The sequence below is a fragment of the Eumetopias jubatus genome, unplaced genomic scaffold (genome assembly GCF_037043125.1).
Source record: "Eumetopias jubatus isolate StellerSeaLion01/CBP00866 unplaced genomic scaffold, mEumJub1_p1.0 scaffold_11, whole genome shotgun sequence".
Classification (NCBI taxonomy): Eukaryota; Metazoa; Chordata; class Mammalia; order Carnivora; family Otariidae; genus Eumetopias; species Eumetopias jubatus.
The window spans coordinates 40,867,105-40,887,144 of record NW_028274817.1 but is presented as its reverse complement, the minus strand read 5'-3'; the positions used below and the strand labels follow the sequence as shown (position 1 = coordinate 40,887,144).

The window sequence follows — 20,040 nt, the reverse complement described above, 5'->3', positions numbered from 1 at the left end:
GAGACTTTCTTTTTCTCATTGGATATTCTTTCCTGGTTTATTGAAAATTAATTGACGATGTGGGTTTATTTCTGGGTTTTCTATCCTGTTCTATTGATCTATGTGTCTATTTTTGTGCCAAGTTAGAAAAAATATATTTGATTGAATAAGGACAAGATTTCTTGTATTCCATCAACAAAAATTAGTTGGAAAAATAAGAACAATTCACTAAAAATTTCCCATTTCAAGTAGTTTGGGTATCAGAAGGATAAAGATGATGTTATGTAAAGCTCTTTTCTAAGTGAATTTCTAAGTGCATTTGTTTGTTCTCAACAATTATTTTGGGCATTTCACCAAATTTATATATTTCCCTAATCTTACCTGTCATCTGATAAATTTTTGTTTCTTGGGCGCCTGGGTGGCTCAGTTGGTTAAGCGACTGCCTTCAGCTCAGGTCATGATCCTGGAGTCCCGGGATCGAGTCCCACACCGGGCTCCCTGCTAAGCAGGGAGTCTGTTTCTCCCTCTGACCCTCCCCCCTCTCATGTGCTCTCTCTCTCTCTCATTCTCGCTCTCTCAAAAAATGGATAAAATCTTTAAAAAAATTTTTGTTTCTTTTTCTCTTCTAAATAGACTTATAAATATGAGATGAACTTTTCTCATGTCAGCATGGAATTCCTATACCAGTCAATTAATGATGCTTTAATGGTGATCTCTTATATGCCCAGCTCTATTCTATGTCTCCTGTGAATTACAAAGATATATAAAACATATCCCTTTAATCAGTAAGAGTCTAGTTGGACAGCTGAAGCAAGACGTAAATATGGGAACAGTTAAAAGGAATTCAGGACATAAATAATAGCTTGATACAAGGTTTGCCATAAGCCATTTTGTATCTGTGTGCCAAGTGCTCTCATTTCTTTCTTCCAGGTGCTTCTCAAATTTGCCTTTTATTATTTTTTTTATGTTATGTTAGTCACCATACAATACATCATTAGTTTTTGATGTGGTGATCCACGATCCATTGTTTTCGTATAACACCCAGTGCTCCATGCAGTACATGCCCTCCTTAATACCCATCACCGGGCTAACCCATCCCCCCACTCTTCCTCCCCTCTAAAACCCTCAGTTTGTTTCTCAGAGTCCATAGTCTCTCATGGTTCATCTCTCCCTCCGATTCCCCCACTTAATTTTTCCCTTCCTTCTCCTAATGTCCTCCACGCTATTCCTTATGTTCCACAAATAAGTGAAACCATATGATAATTGACTTTCTCTGCTTGACTTATTTCACTTAGCATAATCTCCTCCAGTCCTATCCATGTTGGTGTAAAAGTTGGGTATTCATCTTTTCTGATGGCTGAGTAATATTCCATTGTATATGTGGGCCATATCTTTTATATCCATTCATCTGTTGAAGGGCATCTTGGCTCTTTTCACAGTTTGGCTATTGAGGACATTGCTGCTATGAACATTGGGGTGCATATGGCCCTTCTTTTCACTACATCTGTGTCTTTAGGGTAAATACCCAAGAGTGCAATTGCTGGGTCATAGGGTAGCTCTATTTTTAATTTTCTGAGGCACCTCCACACTGTTTTCCAAAGTGGCTGTACCAACTTGCATTCCCACCAACAGTGTAAGAGGGTTCCCCTTTCTCCACAACCTCTCCAACATTTGTTGTTTCTTTCTCTGTCCATTTTTGCCATTCTAAGTGGTGTAAGGTGGTATCTCAATGTGGTTTTGATTTGAATTTCCTTGATGGCTAATGATGATGAACATTTTTTCATGTGTCAAATTTGCCTTTTTAAAAATTTTCCCAGACTCCACCACTAATGACTTTTCATCCTCTCTCACCTCCGCCCTGCACTACTGTGTTATTACTACATTCTCTTAGCTGTTTTTTTCTCCTCCAACCTGTCCTATATGGGAAGCCAATCATCTTTAGATAGCCCTTCCCTCGAGTCGTTTGTTGCTATTTTTCCAAGAATCTACAATGGTCTTGTAGGCTACTACATCATGTCCAAATTCCTCTGCATATTTCTCAGGATCCTCCAGAATTGAGTTCCATCCTATCTATTTTCATTTCTAATTACTCTGCATCATGAGCAACTTGCTCTTTACCCTACCCCCCCAGCTTCTTCTCACCAGATCATTTTCCTCTAGTCATATTATGCTCTAAGTTCTACCTCTCTTCCTTGGTTTGTGTTGTTAATCTTTCCTTCATTTCTTCTTCCTTGCTCTCTACCTTTCCAAATGTTTTCCATTCTTTAAGGTCTATGTGGAGACCCATTTCCTTCATAAAACTTTCCCCAACTCTGCCAGCCATTATTGGCCTCTCCTTTCTTCATTCCTTTACCACATACTGTCTTACGGCTCAAATGCTACAATTTTTCACTAGATGATGGTCTTTGTTCTATTATCTCTTTATTTGGATATAAGTTTGGTTCATAGTCATAGATTGTAAATTGAGGGTAAATATAAAGACTTTATTTCCTTCTCCCTTAAAACTTAGCACAGGACTTGGTGGACAAAAGATGCTCAATCAGTATTTTTAATCATTATCCTAATGAAGGTACCAATGCTTTATTATAATTTTTCAGAGGCTGAGTGGGGAATGGGGCATGATTCAGAGGCATGGAAGATTCAATCCACCAGATGTGTCTATTAGGGTTGTATTTTATTAAGAATATTTAGCACCACAAAGTACATATGGAGATATAATGTTTCTCTGATTATACTTTTAAAATCTATATTTCTTTATACTTACAAGCTTATAAAAATCACTCAAAATAGTTCATTTGTTTGATCTTGTTTGAAAGTGTAGCTGTTGAAATGGCCTATTTACAGTGAATCAATGGGGCTCTAAATGTGCTGGGAAATGGATATTATATGGATAGAGTAACAACTCAAGTAAAAACACTGTCTAATAAATGTTTACACACCATCAAGTCTACAAATATCAAATATCATTCACAATAGAATCTTTCTTATCCTCCAATTTATCTCAATTTTTCCATTACCTTTTTTCATTTTCTCTTCTAGCTTTACTCACAGACAAGCCTCCCAAGCCATTGTTCCCCATGGAGAATCAGCCAAGTGTTATAGATGTCCAGCTGGGTAAGTCCCCTTCTGGGAATAATAGATCCTAAGCTTGCTCTCTGTTAACAGATGGGGAAGATTGCATGAACCAGGAAAGGTTTACTGCCACTGTTATTACATGCAAATCAATTTGTGCCTGCTCATTTATAACCCTGGGGTTCAGTGCAATAGCAATTTAAGGAAATGAGTTTGTATTGCATCAAGGAATTGTAATACTAATTGGTTACACTAGGTGTTAAGTGTGCTATAGGACGGAGCTTTTTAACTCTGTGATTGATAGATCATAGATGTCATGCATTGGTGATTGGTATAAAACACTTTTCATGCTTGCCAGCCCCAAATTTTCATTTAGATAACATTAACTTCTGGAGAACAGCACTTTTTAAAATAAAAGAGCCCCTCAGTACAATCCTTCAAATGATTTAATAATATTATTTCCAATGGCACAATCCAGGGCTATTTAAAACTTGTTTTTAGGTGGAGATCCTGAATATTTATGAATCATACAGTGTTGGTAAAAGTAACAAGGTGACTTATTGGTGCTAATGTTTTTTTACAGACTCAAATAATGACACAAGGTGTTGAGACTTCCTTTTTAAGTCCCTACCAGTAATCCTTGTATTTCAAGAACTGTGAGCTTGAGATTCAGAAGTCTGTTAGTATCTCTTTCACACCATGGCCTTTACTCTAAACCATGTACTTTAATATTTGTGAGCTTTTATCCACCTTGGGTTTCAGTCTATTCTTCAATTCTCAGAATTTCTTCAATTCTAAACAAGAGAAATGAGCAAAGATTCTGGAAATGCACTAGGTTTATTTTGGGTATATGATTTATTGAAACCTGTGACCATAGTGGTACCTACCAATTATATAGCCAAGGAAGATGAATTGATCCCAATATTTAACCCTCTTTGGAAGGTGTTTTACTCAACTTTTGATCTTTCCAATACAATTTGGACTATTAGACGATTATTTCTTTTTTTTTAAATATTTTTTTAAAGATTTTATTTATTTATTTGGCAGAGAGATACAGAGAGAAAACAAGTAGGCAGAGAGGCAGGCAGAGGGAGAGGGAGAAGCAGGCTCCCCGCCGAGCGGAGAGCCCAATGCGGGGCTCGATCCCAGGACCCTGGGATCATGACATGAGCCGAAGGCAGCCGCTTAACCGACTGAGCCACCCAGGCGCCCCTAGAGGATTATTTCTATCTTGAGAATAGATGAGAGAAAATTACATTCCTAAAAACTTGTTCATTTTTCCCAAAGGAAATATAGTACATTGTAGTTAACGTAGCCTACAAGTATAAGTACCAAAGTTAAGTATTTTAAAATAAACAAACAAAAGAAAAGAAACATGTTGGTAATGGATTGTGGAAATGTGAATATTTTGTAGCTAATGTTGAAGTATTAGGCTATGTTTCTCCCCCTACCACTTCTGTTCTTTTGCAGAGTCATTATGTTTTGTTATAGCCAAATCTAGATGTGCTGACACATACCCTCAGTAAATTTTGCTTACATCTTTCCATCAATACTGGGATGAAAATACCTTGAGTTGTACTCTGTGGTTTGCCTGGGGTTACATGAACCATAAGATGATCTTATATCAGTAGTTTTCATGAAGATTAAAGTGGATAAATTATTTTTATATGAAAACATATTTTAAGGAGTAGAAAGCAAAATTTACACAACTATCTCAAATTTTGTGTTTGTGGCCTATAAATGGGGTACTTCTTCATTCACCTCTGCTATTAGTCAAGCTTTAACAAAAATGTTAGAGGAATACTTTTCTAAAGCAAGGAGAGAGACCATTGTAGGGAGTACATTTCACTCAGATTCACTGGGTACAGAATTTGTATGTGCTATTTAGGACATCCCTAAGGTATGTGCTTGGTATAAATATGTATTTCAACATAGGTAGAGATGCCAAAATAGCCCACCACCAACACCACCCTGTAAAATTACTAAAGTAATTTGCTTCCAATTTACATTAGGTACAAGGCTGAACTTTTCAGTTTTTAGTTTGTGACACAGTTTGGAGACAACTTTATTGACAGAAAGATGAAGACCTGCCCATTTTTCATCCCAGAAAGGCTATTTCTCTAAAATGCTACAGCAACCATGTAATTCAGAGAAAGGAAAACAAAATCAGTTAAACCAGATCTTTGGCATTTGAAAAAGTACATAACTGGTTAATTTTAGGTGATTTTTAACTTTTCTACATATTTATTTAGCATAATTTATTCACACCTGGGAGTCATTTTGTAACTTAGTCTTATGCCTCAATAGTAAGGTGATGTTAGGAGCACTGTAAATGTCAGAGAACTCCTAAGTGTCAGTGGGAGTTCTGCAGTCAGAATGTTTAGAAACTGCAAGTGCAAAAAAGAGAGAAAAATAATTGGGGTGATTGGATGTCCCTGCCTATATCTGGAAAACTTTCAGAGTTCAGTAAGATCATAAAAACTTATGGAAATTATTTTCCTTCATTTTTTTAAAGTTCATCAAGCAAATTCAGCTTTAGACATCCTCAAATTAGAACAAAAAGTAGAACTACCAAAGAATAGAATAATCCAATTCAAATGGCTAAGCACATTACCAAGTTAAAATTTCCCAAATCTCAGTACCTAAAATTCGAGACAACATTCTATTAGATTAAAGTTGGCCACAGACTTTTTGCTACTGTTACCATTTAAACATAGTTTATCATTCCCCTCTCCTTGAATCCAAGATGGCCTTAAGGACGTGATTGATCAATAGAGTATGGTAGAAGTGATATTCTGGGATTTTGGAGGCTGGGTCAAAGGAAACCTTGCAGCTTCTCTTCAAGTCTCTTGGTCTTCTCTGAAACTACCATGTTATGAGAAGCTCAAGCCACATGGAGAGGCACTAGAGGATGGGGCACCATTTGAAGATAAAGAGGTCAATGAGCACCAAGGCTGGTAAGTGACTAAGCCATGTTGGAAGTGGAATCTATATCCCCAGCTGACCTGGCTTATGCCATGTAGTTCAGGGACAAACCAATAAGGTAAAGTATTCTCATATTTCTAACCCAAAAAGTTGTGAGGAAAATAAAATTGTTGTCATTAGATACTAAGGTAGTTTGTTAAATAATAACAGATACCTAAAACAAACATTTTCTCTAAAGCATTGTAAATTCCATTTTCCCATGGACAAGAATCCCATGCAGGCATTTTGTGCAAAATGAGAAATATTGTGGGAAATACTTGAGTACTAGCTCCAGGATAGTTTTAGAAAACATGGTCGGAATAATTATTTATGTGATTGTTGAGGGTTACACTAAGTTCTCAGTTCTGCATATTTGTAAAGGCAATCCAGTAAATGAAATTTTTCAGTAGAAATGAATATTTTTTGTGCATGGTTGGCGTCAGTGCAGATATTTTGTTGTCTCTAGAGGAAAATAAACATCTTGACTTCCTCTTTTCTATAATGTAATCCATTAGTCATCCACAATGTTATAGAAATTTACATACTTTTTGCTGACATAGTGATGACAGTTTGGTTGTTGTTAAATTGTGTTCACAGTGTAATGCTGAAAGAAGATTAATCTTAACCAAATAACCATATATTTTGAGATGATAAACACATTCTTAACAAAGGAATATGAAAACTCTTGCTCTCACAAAGCAACCCTATTCCGTTAAAGCTGCCTGTAGTAATGTATGAAATATAAAGACAAAAGCAATGTATAAAACACACAAAAAATCCTATTTGGTCCTATTATCTTCCATTTATTTTCTTATTGTGGAGGTAAATTTAGTTTGAATTTGATGAATAAACTTTTACTATACCAGCACTAAGTCTTTTTTTTTTTTGGCATGAATATATTTTCTATTTTTCCAAGAAAAAATAACACTGTATTACAGTATATTAATTCATATTGCACTTTAATACCAAAGTATTGAAGCATTGTAGCAACATGTGCCCTACTTGAAATGTATTGATGTTAGGTAGACCCTTCTTTGGATACTGTTTTTTCTTTAATAGAACCTAAAGAGATGCTTAAAGATTTTAACAGGATCCTAGAAGCTTTGAAAAAGCCATGAATAAATGTGGCTGAAAAGATTTGAGATCTCACATCTAATTTCTTTTTTTTTTTTACATCTAATTTCAATTGAAGATAAGTTTGGAAATGTAACCTGTTCTTCTCATTGATGATAACTTTTTTTTTAAAATTTCCTGACTTAAAATAAACCAGTCAGTATTATGCAGAAATAAATATAAACACTGTTTACTTTCTCTTTTGGTGTCAAAGAGTCAAAAAGAAGGTTTGGGGGCCTAAAACATATCAGAAAAACTCAGACCAGTGGGACAGTCCAAGCTAATTGAATACCTCAGATGTTTTTTAAAAAAAAAAACAGATAGTCATCTCTAGATGAATCGGTTCCAGTATGAAAGATTCTCTTTATTTCTCTTCTATTCTCATTCAGAATTTATCTTATTTTTACAGGTTATTCAAATTCATATTTCATGACTGTGTTACGTGCTACTGGCTCAAACTTTCTCTGTGTATAAAGGAGTGTTAATCTTCATCAGAAATCGATTTCACCAGCATATCAGTTTCTACTGAAAATTGTATTAGTTCTCCTAAGAGACTACTATAAAAGACTATACAAGGGAATAAAGCAAAATATAATATTTAATGCAATATTCAAGACTACAAGGCAAAAATAAGTAACTAATTGAAGCCTTAAAATAGGAAATGAGCTTTTCAACCAAATCTATCTTTTTAAAACTATTTACATAGAAACTATTTTTGTGTTCTTAACAGATGTCAAACACTGTGTTAGATCCTGGGGATATAGAGGTGAATAAAATTAGGTCCTTGACCTTAAGGTATTCTCAAGTCTACTGGGGAAGACAGATGTGGAAACAGAATTACAATGCAATATGATCACTGCCAAAAAAGAGACGGGAAAAGGGAGAATGACTCATAAATTAACAGTTCTACACTATTTTACTCAATATAATGATATATCTGTGTAACCTTAAGTACTAAATTTGCATGAAAATAATTAAAATTGCAAAAGATATAACCTTTTGAAATAATAAATTATCCATCATTTGCTTCAATATGGCAATACTAAAAATGGAAGCTTTTTTTTGTAGTTTTATGGTTTTATTAACACAAATATGACATGCACAACAAGCTGTCTATTCATTTTCTTCGCTGCACAGCCTGGCATTGGGATTGGTGATTCTGATTGCCAGTTGGGCTGCTCTTTCCACAATAGCTTTGCAATTCTTGGAGGAGACATTGTGAGCAATCTCTGCACAGTAAGATTTGTTGCACATCAGCAGCACTTCAAGCTCCTTGACATTGTGGACTAGGAACTTCTGGAAACAACTGGGCACCATGTGCTTTGTTTTCTTGTTGCTCCCTTAACCAATGTTGGGCATCAAGATCTGGCCCTTGAATCTTCTGCACACCCTATTGTCAATGCCTCTGGGTTTCCTCCAGTTGTGCTTAATTTTGACATAGCGGTCTGACTGGTGCTGGATGAACTTCTTGGTCCTCTTTTTAACGATCTTGGGCTTCACCAGAAGTCTGAGGGCAGCTATGATGCCCAGTAACAGATGGCTGCCAAAGTGGAAACCTTAAAAAAAATTATTTATTTGAGAGACAGAAAGAAAAGAGAGAGAAAGAAAGCACGAGGGGTGGAGGGGCAGAAGGAGAGGGAGGAGCAGACTCTACACTGAACAAGGAGCCTGATGCAGGGCTGGATCCTGGGACCCTGGGATCATGACCTGAGCTGAAGGCAGATTCTTAACCTACTGAGCCACCCAGGTGCCCCTAGAAAGGGAAACTTCTGATACCCTTGTATCTCTTCAGTTTAGCAAAAATATTCAACTCTTTCTAAAGTTGTCATAGAACAAACAATCCAAAGAAAGTCACCAACCAGTTGAGTGAAAATGTCAAGCCAGAATTACTATCAATATAAATAGCAACATGTGATAATTTCATTAGCTTGAGTAATGATTTGGTATATGCATTGTGGATATAATGGTGGTAGCAAGGGATTCCTTTGAACTCTGTGTTTTTGTATACTCCTCCTACCCTTTAGCTTCAAATAACTCCTTGAAAACTTTCATTTAATTTGGAATAAGTGAAGACTTTGGAAAGCAAGTTCACTCAGCTTTCTTGGCACACAGTTGTAACTGGTTCATGACAGCATTTACTCTCCCTTGTAGGCATTCTAAGGTGTTTCTTAAAGATCTATTTTTGCAGGATAACATGCATGAGCTTAGCATGGGCTACCCCAAACTGAAAAAAATTCTATTACCCAAAATATACAAAATTATAATTTATGATTATTTACAACTTTGGAAAATCTGGCCCAAACCTTTTCCCTACAAGTTGGCTGCCATATTAGTGCTTGAGACCGAAACTGGTTTATTTATTTTGTCTTAGTTTCTATAACTTAGTTGTACTTGTTCTGAGACACTTAGTAATAAAAATTAAAAAAAGAATAAAAAGAAAAATTTAATAGTTTACTAAAGATTTGTCTGTAATGTGATAAGTTGATTATGAACATTTTAGGAATAACATGATTATTGACCAGACCTCTTGCATATACTGTTGTTTTGGGATGTTGCCAAAGTTTATATCCCGTTGAGATTTAATATAAACTTGAAAGTATTTCATCACACTTTGTTAATACCAATATTGTGATTTTACACAAATGGAAACAAAGTTATTTGAAAATTCACTATGTACTAGGCATTGTAAAATGCATTTGTACGTACACTGTTTTATTTATTCCTCATAAGAGTCCAAAGAAGTAGTAGGTATTGTTGAAATATTTTGCAGATGAGGAAATTCAGTTTCAGACAGATAAAATACTTTCTTCAGTCTACATATTTAGTAAGTGGCAGAAATGAAATTTTCATCTGATTTGTTTGACTCCAAAGTTGTGTTATTTTTATTATAGCATACCGAGTGTGGTAAGATTATCTAGGCCTTAGAGGAGGGGGTGAGGGGAATGGCGTGATGGACTTTAAGGAGGACACATGATGTAATAAGCACTGGGTGTTATATAAGACTGATGAATCACTGAACTCTACTTCTGAAACTAATAATACATTATATGTTAATTAATTGAATTTAAATAAATTTTGAAAAATAAAATAAAAATATATAAATTAATTAAGCAGGATCATTGTGTAAAGAAAAAGATTATCTAGGCCTCATATTAGATTCTCAAAAGAGCTATCACTCTAATACAGACATTTTAATAATAATAAGTATATTATATATTTAGCTATATAAAATAATATTTAACAATAGCTCTACAACTAATAATAGTTATTGTTATAATAATATTTAGTATTAATAATAGATCTACTTCTAGTAATAGTTGTTATAATAATAATATTTAGTATTATTTAATAATAGCTCTACTACTTCAAATAATATGATCAATTACAATACAGCATTATAATACTGATAATATTTAATCATATGATATCAGTATTATAATACTGATAATATTATTTAATAATAGCTTCAATACTACTACTACTAGTAGTTATTGTTGTTAGTAGTAGTAGTAAAACTATCATTTATTGATTGCTTGAAAGATGCTAGACACTTTATTAATGGATTATCTCATTTAATCTTCCCAATAACTCCATGAGATAGATGAAACTATTTGTCCCATTTTAAAAAAGCATTATTAAGATATTATTCATATACCATACAACTGACCCACTTAAATCATATATTTCAGTGATTTCTAATACATTCAGAGTCATGCAAGCATCACCACAAACAATTTCAATATGTTGCAACATCCCCAAAAGAAACTCCATACCCATTCGCAGTTACTTCCCAGTCCTCCACCTCCACCCATGCCTACAACTCCAGGCAACCACTGATCAGTTTTCTGTATCTATAGATTTGCCTGTTATGGACATTTCATATAAATGAAATCATACAACATGTGTTCTTTTGTGATTGGCTTCTCACACTTAGAGTATTGTTCTCAAGATTCAGATATATACCTTGTATCAGTAATTCATCCCTTTTTATTGCCAAACAATATTCTATTGTATGGCTATATCACATTTTATTTATCCATTCATCAGTTGAAGGACATTTTGGTCATTTCCTCTTCAGCTATTATAAATAATGCTGCTATATATGTTAGTGTATAAATTTTTGTGTGAACATATGTTAACACTTTTGGGTATATATCTAGAGTAGAACTGTTGGGTTATATGGTCACTCTATATTTAACCTTTTGAGGAACTGCCATATTTTTTACTAAAGCAACTGCACCATTTTACATTCCCAGCAGAAATGCACAAACATTCCAATCTCTTCACATCCTTGGCAACACTTGTTATTTTCCACTTTTTTAAAATAGTATTTATCCTAATGGGTATGTAGTGGTATCACATTGTGGTTTTGATTTGCATTTCCCTAATGGCTAATGATACTAAACACCTTCTTGTGTGCTTACTTGCCATTTGTATGTCTTTGTTGAAGAAATGTCTATGGTCCATTTTTTAAATGAGGAGATTGTGCTCAGAGAAGTCATATAACTTACCAAGCTAGTAAGCAGTTTATGAGTAGTGAGGCCTAAGCTGGCACTCTTAACACTTACCCATAATACTCATTAATGTTAATACTGTTGTTTACTCAGTCTTCTTACACTGGGGGCTTACTTCTCTTCCCCTTTTTTAAAATAGATTTTTGGACAGAAAGTGAGTCATTCTATATGAATAAGTTAAAAGGGTATCGAGTGTGAATTGATTCAGTGGGAAAATAAAAAATGAGCAAGAGAGTATTTTTTTAACTTTTTTTTACATTTGTAACTCAGGCCAAAACATTTTTTCAAATGGCAAACTAATTCAAAAGCTGCAGACATACCTGAAAACTGGCTATGAAGCACAAGGCCATACAGAAAAGTTTCTTGAGGGATGTACATTTAAATGGTTAGAAACCTGCATGTACTACAGCATCTAAAGAGATATTAAGAAATTCATGTGGGGCGCTTGGGTGGCTCAGTTGGTTAAGCGACTGCCTTCGGCTCAGGTCATGATCCCGGACTCCCGGGATCGAGTCCCACATTGGGCTGCCTGCTCAGCAGGGAGTCTGCTTCTCCCTCTGACCCTCTTCCCTCTCATGCTATCTCTCATTTTCTCTCTCTCAAATAAATAAATAAATAAAATCTTTAAAAAAAAAGAAATTCATGTGTCATTCAAGGATGGGAAGGATTAATTAGAAACTAAAAAACAAATTAGGGAACTCTCTGCTTTTGGAATTTATTAGGAACACATGTCAAATGAGGACATTATTCTCCAACAGTGTGCTCTGTTTGTATTGATATCAATGCCATTATCTTTATAGTACTTTTCAACAGTTCTGTCTTTGAATCCATTTTAGTCAGTGGATAATGGATGCTTTTTAAATATCTGAAGAGGGAAAAAATAAAACTACATATTCTATGTTTAAACATCCAACACAAACTGGGGGAAAACCAGAATAATTTAGACACCCCTTCCAAATCAAATGTCATATTATTTTATACAAATAATAGTGTATTTTATATTATGGTGTACTTGTAGAAAAGTGAGAGATGTATCATCTGGATAGTTCATACATATGCCACTTTTAAGTGTTCTCATAATTGAGGAGGAAGGTTGACTTTGCATCATTTAGATAATTCCCTTAATTATTCTCTACACTTTATTTGTATAGATAGGGCTTAAACTTTGGATGACCTTTTGCTCCTTTAGAAATAGTTCTTTCCACAAATTACTTAGAGATATCAGGAATGGTATATAAATATCTAGTCCTGTTAATAGGCACATGTATTGTGTAATTTAGAGAACAACAGAAATCTTACCCCTTCCTTTACCACCTTTACTCCAAATATCTCTGTATCATTATGGTTGGCAACAGTAGATCAGGATCAACACAAAATGGGGGTCAGGCAAGAGATCTGGAGGAAAATCTCAGAGGTTTGTAAAATCAGAGCTGATAGTGTAGAGTCAAGGTAGCAACCTGAAGCTTAGAAGCTTAGAAACTTAGCGCTTGCAGAGGTGTCAGCAAGGTGGTGAGCAAATAGGTCAGGTCAGAGAACACACCAATCTTGGGTTTCTAGTAAGATGAGAAAGTCAAAGGCTGAGAAGCCATCAGAAATCAGGCAACGAATGAATAGTGAAAGATCAAAGGCAGTGACATTAGACCTACCAGAGTTGACATTTGATTTTCACAAAAGTATTGTCACTGTGGGCAAAGTCCTTGAGAAAGAAAATTGGAAAGAACTAGGGCTTTGGGTGATGGAGAGGACACATTTGGCAATTAGGAGCAGTTTAAGACTTCTTACGTGAGAAAGGAACCTCCCTAAAAAGTGTAGAAGACAAACTTGGCCTAAGACCAGTTCTGATAGAAACAGTATGGTGTTTGCCAATATCTGGATTTTGAAAATTGAATTAATAATATATGCATCATATCAAAAAGTACACTTTGGTTTTGTTTACAGATGCAGCATAAAACCAGGAACTTCTTTTTTTTTAATTTTTTTAAAATTTAAATTCAATTAACCAATGTATAGCACATCATTAGTTTTTGATATAATGTTCAATGATTCATTAGTTGCAGAACTTCTTTATATTGAAATTTTGCATGTGAATTTGCACATGCAAAATTTGCAGGTTTTCAAGAACAAGCACTCTGGACCACTGAGGGTCTACTTCAGATAGTTTAATTTCTTTAGTTGCAAATATATTGAGAGTCCACCTATTGTTATAATGATGATTTTAATTTATGTATAATTAAGCTGTTTGATACGATTTTAACTTGGTGAGATGACAACTATTTTGTGTCTCAAGGCTGATTGTGGTGATAAGTCATCAAAGGAATAAAAGAATGTGAAAGTGTGGAGTTGGTCAAGACTCAACTTGAAAACCCCCTTACCTCAATTATGGAAAAATGAACATACTTTGGAAAGGAATAGAATTATGCTAATTCTGGATAAGAGAATTGCAGAAAAGGAAAGGTTAATTTTAATAGTGATATATCATATTTATGCAGTATACTTCTTCAAGGACTCAAAGCTTTTATTTCAGGTACCATTTAATTAATTTCTTTAAACTTCTGTAAAATAGGATGAGCCATTATTAACCACTGACATGTGTGGGATTAAGGTTCTTTGTAACACCCACAGGCAGTTTAACTGAACATACTAGTGAAGAGTCTGCTGTATCAGTAATGAATAAATAATTATTAGCCTGACCATTATTAGCCCAGAATTATTGTTAGCTCTGCTTTTATGTATATAGGAATGTACAGCAGGAATGGTTTCTCTACTCACCCATAGCTGTGCTGCTACTTCCTTTCTCAGCCTAGTAATTAGCTTATTAACCTAGTAACAGATGTTCTCATGCTTGACCACTTAGTACATTAAACTAGTAGCTCTTAAGCTCTGCAGATTGGTACTCTGTGCTTGTGTTTATTCTCTAGTGCTATTTGTTGATACCAAGGATTTTAGTTTGTACATTCTTCTGATGTGCAAAGAATTCTTTTTAAATTTTATTTATTTATTTTAAAGATTTTATTTATTTGAGAGAGAGAGAAAGAGAGACCCTCATGATCAAGGGGAGATTCTCTCTCTACGTCTCCCTCTGCCCCTCTCACGCAAGTGCTCTCTCTCTTTCTCTCTCTCCAAAATAAAAAAAGGGGCGCATGGGTGGTCAGTTAGTTAAGCATCCAACTCTTGATTTTGGCTCAGTTCATGATCTCAGGGTTCTGGGATCAAGCCCCACGTGGGGCTCTGTGCTCAGTGCAGTCTGCATGTACCTCTCCCTCTGCTCCTACCCCTGCTCTCTCTCTCTCTCTCTCATAAATAAATAAATAAATAAATAAATAAATAAATAAATAAATATTTTAAAAAATAAATCTTAAAAAAAATAAGAAACCGACCAAGACAATTCAACATGAAATGCCTGTTTTCTTCCATTCCATTTCAAAATATTTCTTAATTTTTATCCTTTCATTTCCCCTTTTCTCTATTCTAGGAAGAAGAAGTACCATAATTTCTTTCCACGTTTAAATTGTCTACCTTTACTTTTGATTTCACACCTTCCCATATGTTTTCCTAACCTTCAATTATCCCTTCTTACAACTGCATTTTCAACTTTTTTCCCATAATAAATACATTAAATTTCCCCCCATTCTAAATGAATATACATATTAAAAATACTTTCCTTATCCTGCTTTCCCTTCAAGGTATGCTATCTCATTTCTCTTTTTCTTATTCACACTCAATTGCTTGAAAAAGTTTCTATAGACTATTTGTTTTACTATGCCTCCTTTAGTTCTCATCTTACTGAAATCTGACTTCAATCTCCCCATTCTGTCAAAACGCCTCTCAGTTTTTTAATTAAATATCTTCTTATAATTACCTAATTCTGCATATTCCTGTATTCCCTCTTTCTTTTCAAGACCATTTTATACCCTTTGGCACCACTGAAAAGTTATTTCCTACACCTTGTCTGGCACACAATTCAATGTGTAATGGACACCTCCTCTTTCTTCAAAATCCTCTGTTTGCTCTCCTAGTTATCAAACTAATTATCTTCTTTCTTCTCAATCTTTGTTTCTGATCTCTGTCTCTACAACTACATCCTTAATTGGTTGTAGTGGGGAAGAGGATGCGTAGAATTTGAACCATAAGGAAAATTTTAAATCTTCACAATATTAAATTATGAGAATTAGGGTTTAGCTAACGTGTAGGCCTTTCTTAAAGAAGATAGAAAGAAGTGTCTGCTTTGGTTTATTTGGCAAAGAGGAATGCTTATTCTTACTTAATGAAAGTTTTAAGAAGGGCCTCTTTTTTTTAAAGATTTTATTTATTTACTTGACAGAGAGAGACACAGCGAGAGAGGAAACACAAGCAGGGGGAGTGGGAGAAGGAGAAGCAGGCTTCCCACCACGCAGGGAGCCCGATGTGGGGCTTGATCCCAGGACTCTGGGATCATGACCTGAGCTGAAAGATGCTTAACAACTGAGCCACCCAGGCACCCCTAAGAAGGGCCTCTTATTCTTAACTAGGATTGTTGATAGGACTCATCCAGTCACCAAGATATTTATTGAAAACCAATTGTATGTAAGGTCCAGTGGAGACACACAGATGGCTAAGGTGCAGACATGGTTCTAGGGAGATTGAAATTTAGATGAGGTGATTGAGATAAACAATATTAGAAGAAACATTAGGATGGTAGAATAGGAAGCACTAGATCTTGTCCCTCTACAGAAACACCTATTTAACAATAAGCAGTTCAAAAAACCTTTATGAGAACTCCAAAATTCAGATAAGAATTCACAGTACCACAAGCAAGCTCAAACAGTTTCAAGCTCAAGAACAGTTTCACTGAAAGGGTAAGAAAAGCTGTTGTATTTTAACCATGTTAGCTCCTCTTCCAAGCTGGAATAGCTTGCAAATGGTAGGAAAAGCCCACCTTGCAACTTCTCCCTTGGAAGGGAAAGAGAAGAGTAGAGCATACATCCAATGTTCTGGCTTCTTGGGGAACTCTGAAATGGATTGGTTTCTGTGTCTCCAGACTTAGATTGCTGATGGGGAACCAGCATGCCTGAGATATCTAAGGGGCCACAGAAAACAAGAGAGCTCAGCACCTTGAGGCAGTACAAGGGAACCTGTGGTATTGCAGACAGACACTGGAGGGAGCAAATACTAAAAGCCCCTGGAAAAGAAATCAGCAACCCTCTCTAATTGGAAAATTACACAGCCTAGGGAAGATGCATCTGCAGAAAAGCTTTGAGAGGACCCCAGAATCTCTAGCCAGGTTGACTAATGAAGGTATTTCCCTATATGAAGCCTTTCTGTAAAGAGTGAGAGAGGTGGCTGTATTTTCCAATGCATGGATAATAACACAAAGTTTCAAGGCACACAAAGTAATAGGAAAAAAGATCCAATTGAAGTAACAAGTAAGTCCAGAAAACAAACGTATAGAGATGGGGATATGTGAATTACCATACAAAAAACTAAAAACAGCAATCATAGAGATGTTCAGTGAGCTCAGGGAAATGATACATGAACAAAGTGAAAATATCTACAAAGGGGTAGAAAATGAAAAGAAAAACAACACAAAATTTTGGAGCTGAAAAACACAGTAACTGATTTGAAAAATTTATTATAGAAGTTCCACAGCCAATTTGATCAAGCAAAAGAAAGAATCAGTGAACTCAAGACAGTCATTTGAAATTATCCAGTCAAAGGAGCAAAAGGAAAAAAAAAAGAATGAAGAAGAGTGAAGAAAGTCTGAGACCTAGGGAACACCAATAGGTGGGCCAATATACACATTATAGGAGTCTCGGAAAGGGAAGATAGAGAAAAAGGGACAGAAAATTTATTTGAAGAAATGAGAGAAAAATCGCCAAATCTGGGGAAGGTGGTGGACATCCAGATTCAGAAAGCCCAAAAGATTCCAATTAAGATAAATACAAAGAAGTCCACACCAATATACACTATAAGCAAATTGTCAGAAACAGAGAAAGAATTTTGAAAGCAGCAAGAGAAAAACGATTCATTGCACACAAAGAAGCACCCACAAGACTATAAATGAATTTCTCAGCAGAAACTCTGCAGGCCAGAAGAAAATGGAATGATATATTTAAAGAGTTGAAAGAAGAAAAAGAAAAACATGCCAACCGAAGATACTAGGTTCAGCAAAACTGCCCCTCAAAAATAAAGGAAAAATAAAGACTTCCCCAGATAAACAAAAGCTGAGGAAGGTAAATACCATCAGACCTGCCTTATAAGAATTAGGAAAGGAAGTTTTTCAGATTAAAATGAAAAATCACTAGGCAGTAGCATGAAAACCTATGGAAATATAAAGTTCATTTATAAAAGTTACTAAATAGACAAATACAGAATAATATTGCAATGGTAGTGTATAAATCATTTTAATTATGGTATAGGAGTTAAAAGACAAAGGTAGAAAAATAAATATAACTATAAAATATGTTAATGATCCACAATTTAGAAGGATGGAATAGGTGACATCAATAATAAAAAGTTTTTGTATGCAATTGTAGTTATCAGCTAAAATAGATTGTTATAACTACAAGATGTTTTATGTCATCCCCATGGTAACCACAAAGAAAATACCTGTAGAAGATACACAAAATTAAAGAGAGAGGACTCAAGACATGTCACTACAAAAGAAAATCAATGAAACACAAAGGAAAGCAGCAGCAAAAGAGGGAAAGAAGCAACAAGACAGATAGAAAATAATTAACAAAATGGCAGTAGTTAAGTCTACACTATCAATAATTACTTTAAGTCAAAAAGAATTAAACTCTCTAATCAAAACATTAGAGTGGCTTAATAGATAAGAACTAAAAACAAAACAAAACAAACCAAAAACCCAAGAGATAACTACACACTGTTTAGGAGACTCATTTTAGGTGTAAAGACACACAGAGGTGGAAAGCAAAAAATGCAGAAAATTTTCGATGCAAATGTTAGCTGGAAGAGAGCAGGGGTGACCATACATATATCAGACAAAAATAGACTTCAAGTAAAAAAAAAAAAAAAAAAAAAACCTGTCACAAGAGACAAAGAAACACATTACATAAGGATATAAGGATAAAAGGCTCAATTCACTAGGAACATATAACAACTAGAAATGTATGTGCACCAAACATCAGGACACACAAATATATAGTCATTGACAGAACTGGAGGGAGAAATAGATAGCAACACAATAGTAGGGGGCTTTAATACTCCATTTTCAATAATGGATAGAACATCCAGACAGAAGATCAACAGAAGATCAACACTTCTGTTGATCTGAAATAAAGGACTTGAACAACACTATAGATGAATATACCTAACAGACATATACAGCACATTCCAAGCAACATAAGCAGAATACACAATCTTCTGAAGCATGCACATGGAACATTTTATGAGGATAAATCACATGTTAAGTCATAAAACAAGTGTTAACAAATGTAAGAAGATTGAAATTATACCAAGTATCATTTCTGACCCCAATGGAATGAAACTGGAAACAAATAGCTGAAGGAAAACTAGAAATTTTACAAATATGTGGACATCCAATAACAGTCTTGAACAACCAATGGATCAAAGAAGAAATCAAAAGGGCAATTTGAAAATATCTTAAGAAAACCGAAAGTTAAAATACAACATACAAAAACTTATAGGATGCATCAAAAGCAGAACTGAGGGAAGTTTATAGTAATAAATACCTACATTAAAAAGAAGAAAGATTTCAAATAAACAACCTACCCGAAAAGCTTAAAGAACTAGAAAAAGTACAAACTAAGGCTAGATTAGCAGGACTAAAAAGGAAATTACAAAGATTAGAGAGGAAATCAATGAAATAGAGAATAGAAAAACAATAGAAAAAAACAACAAAACTAAGACGTTTTTTATCAGCAAAATTGAAAAACTTCATGTAGACTAAGAAAAACATATAGTGTTCTCAAATAAGTAAAGTTAGAAATGAAAGAGAAGATATGGGGCGCCTGGGTGGCTCAACTGGTTGGGCATCTGCCTTTGGCTCGGGTCGTCATCTTGGGGTCCTGGGATCGAGTCCTGCATTGGGCTCCCTACTCAGTGGGGAATCTGCTTCTCCCTCTCCCTCTGTGCTCTCGCTCTTTCTCTCCCTCAAGTAAATAAATAAAATATTTTAAAAAAAGAAAGAGAAAAATTACAGTTGATTCCACAGAAATAAAAAGAATTATGAGGACCCCTATGACCTATTATATACTAACAAATTGGATAACCTAGAAAAAATTATAAATCGTAAAGATACAATTTATCAAGACTGAATTATAAAGAAATAGAAAATCTGAACAGACCTATAACTAGCAAGGAGATTAAAGCAGTAACCAATAACCTCCCAATAATGAAAAGCCCAGGAGTAAATTACTTCACTGGAGAATTCTATCAA

General features: G+C 34.9%; 1 protein-coding gene and 1 pseudogene across 1 annotated transcript in view; one reads left to right on the top strand and one right to left on the bottom strand.

Moving 5' to 3' along the window:
- IL1RAPL2 (interleukin 1 receptor accessory protein like 2) overlaps positions 1-20,040 on the top strand; it is a 629,876-nt gene that overhangs the window by 300,820 nt on the left and 309,016 nt on the right. Inside the window, 1 exon segment of the mRNA XM_088028544.1 lies at positions 3,019-3,093. Within this exon segment, the coding sequence (XP_087884670.1) occupies positions 3,019-3,093 (75 nt within the window).
- Positions 8,242-20,040, bottom strand: part of LOC114199987 (large ribosomal subunit protein eL32 pseudogene) — a 248,784-nt pseudogene continuing 236,985 nt past the window's right edge.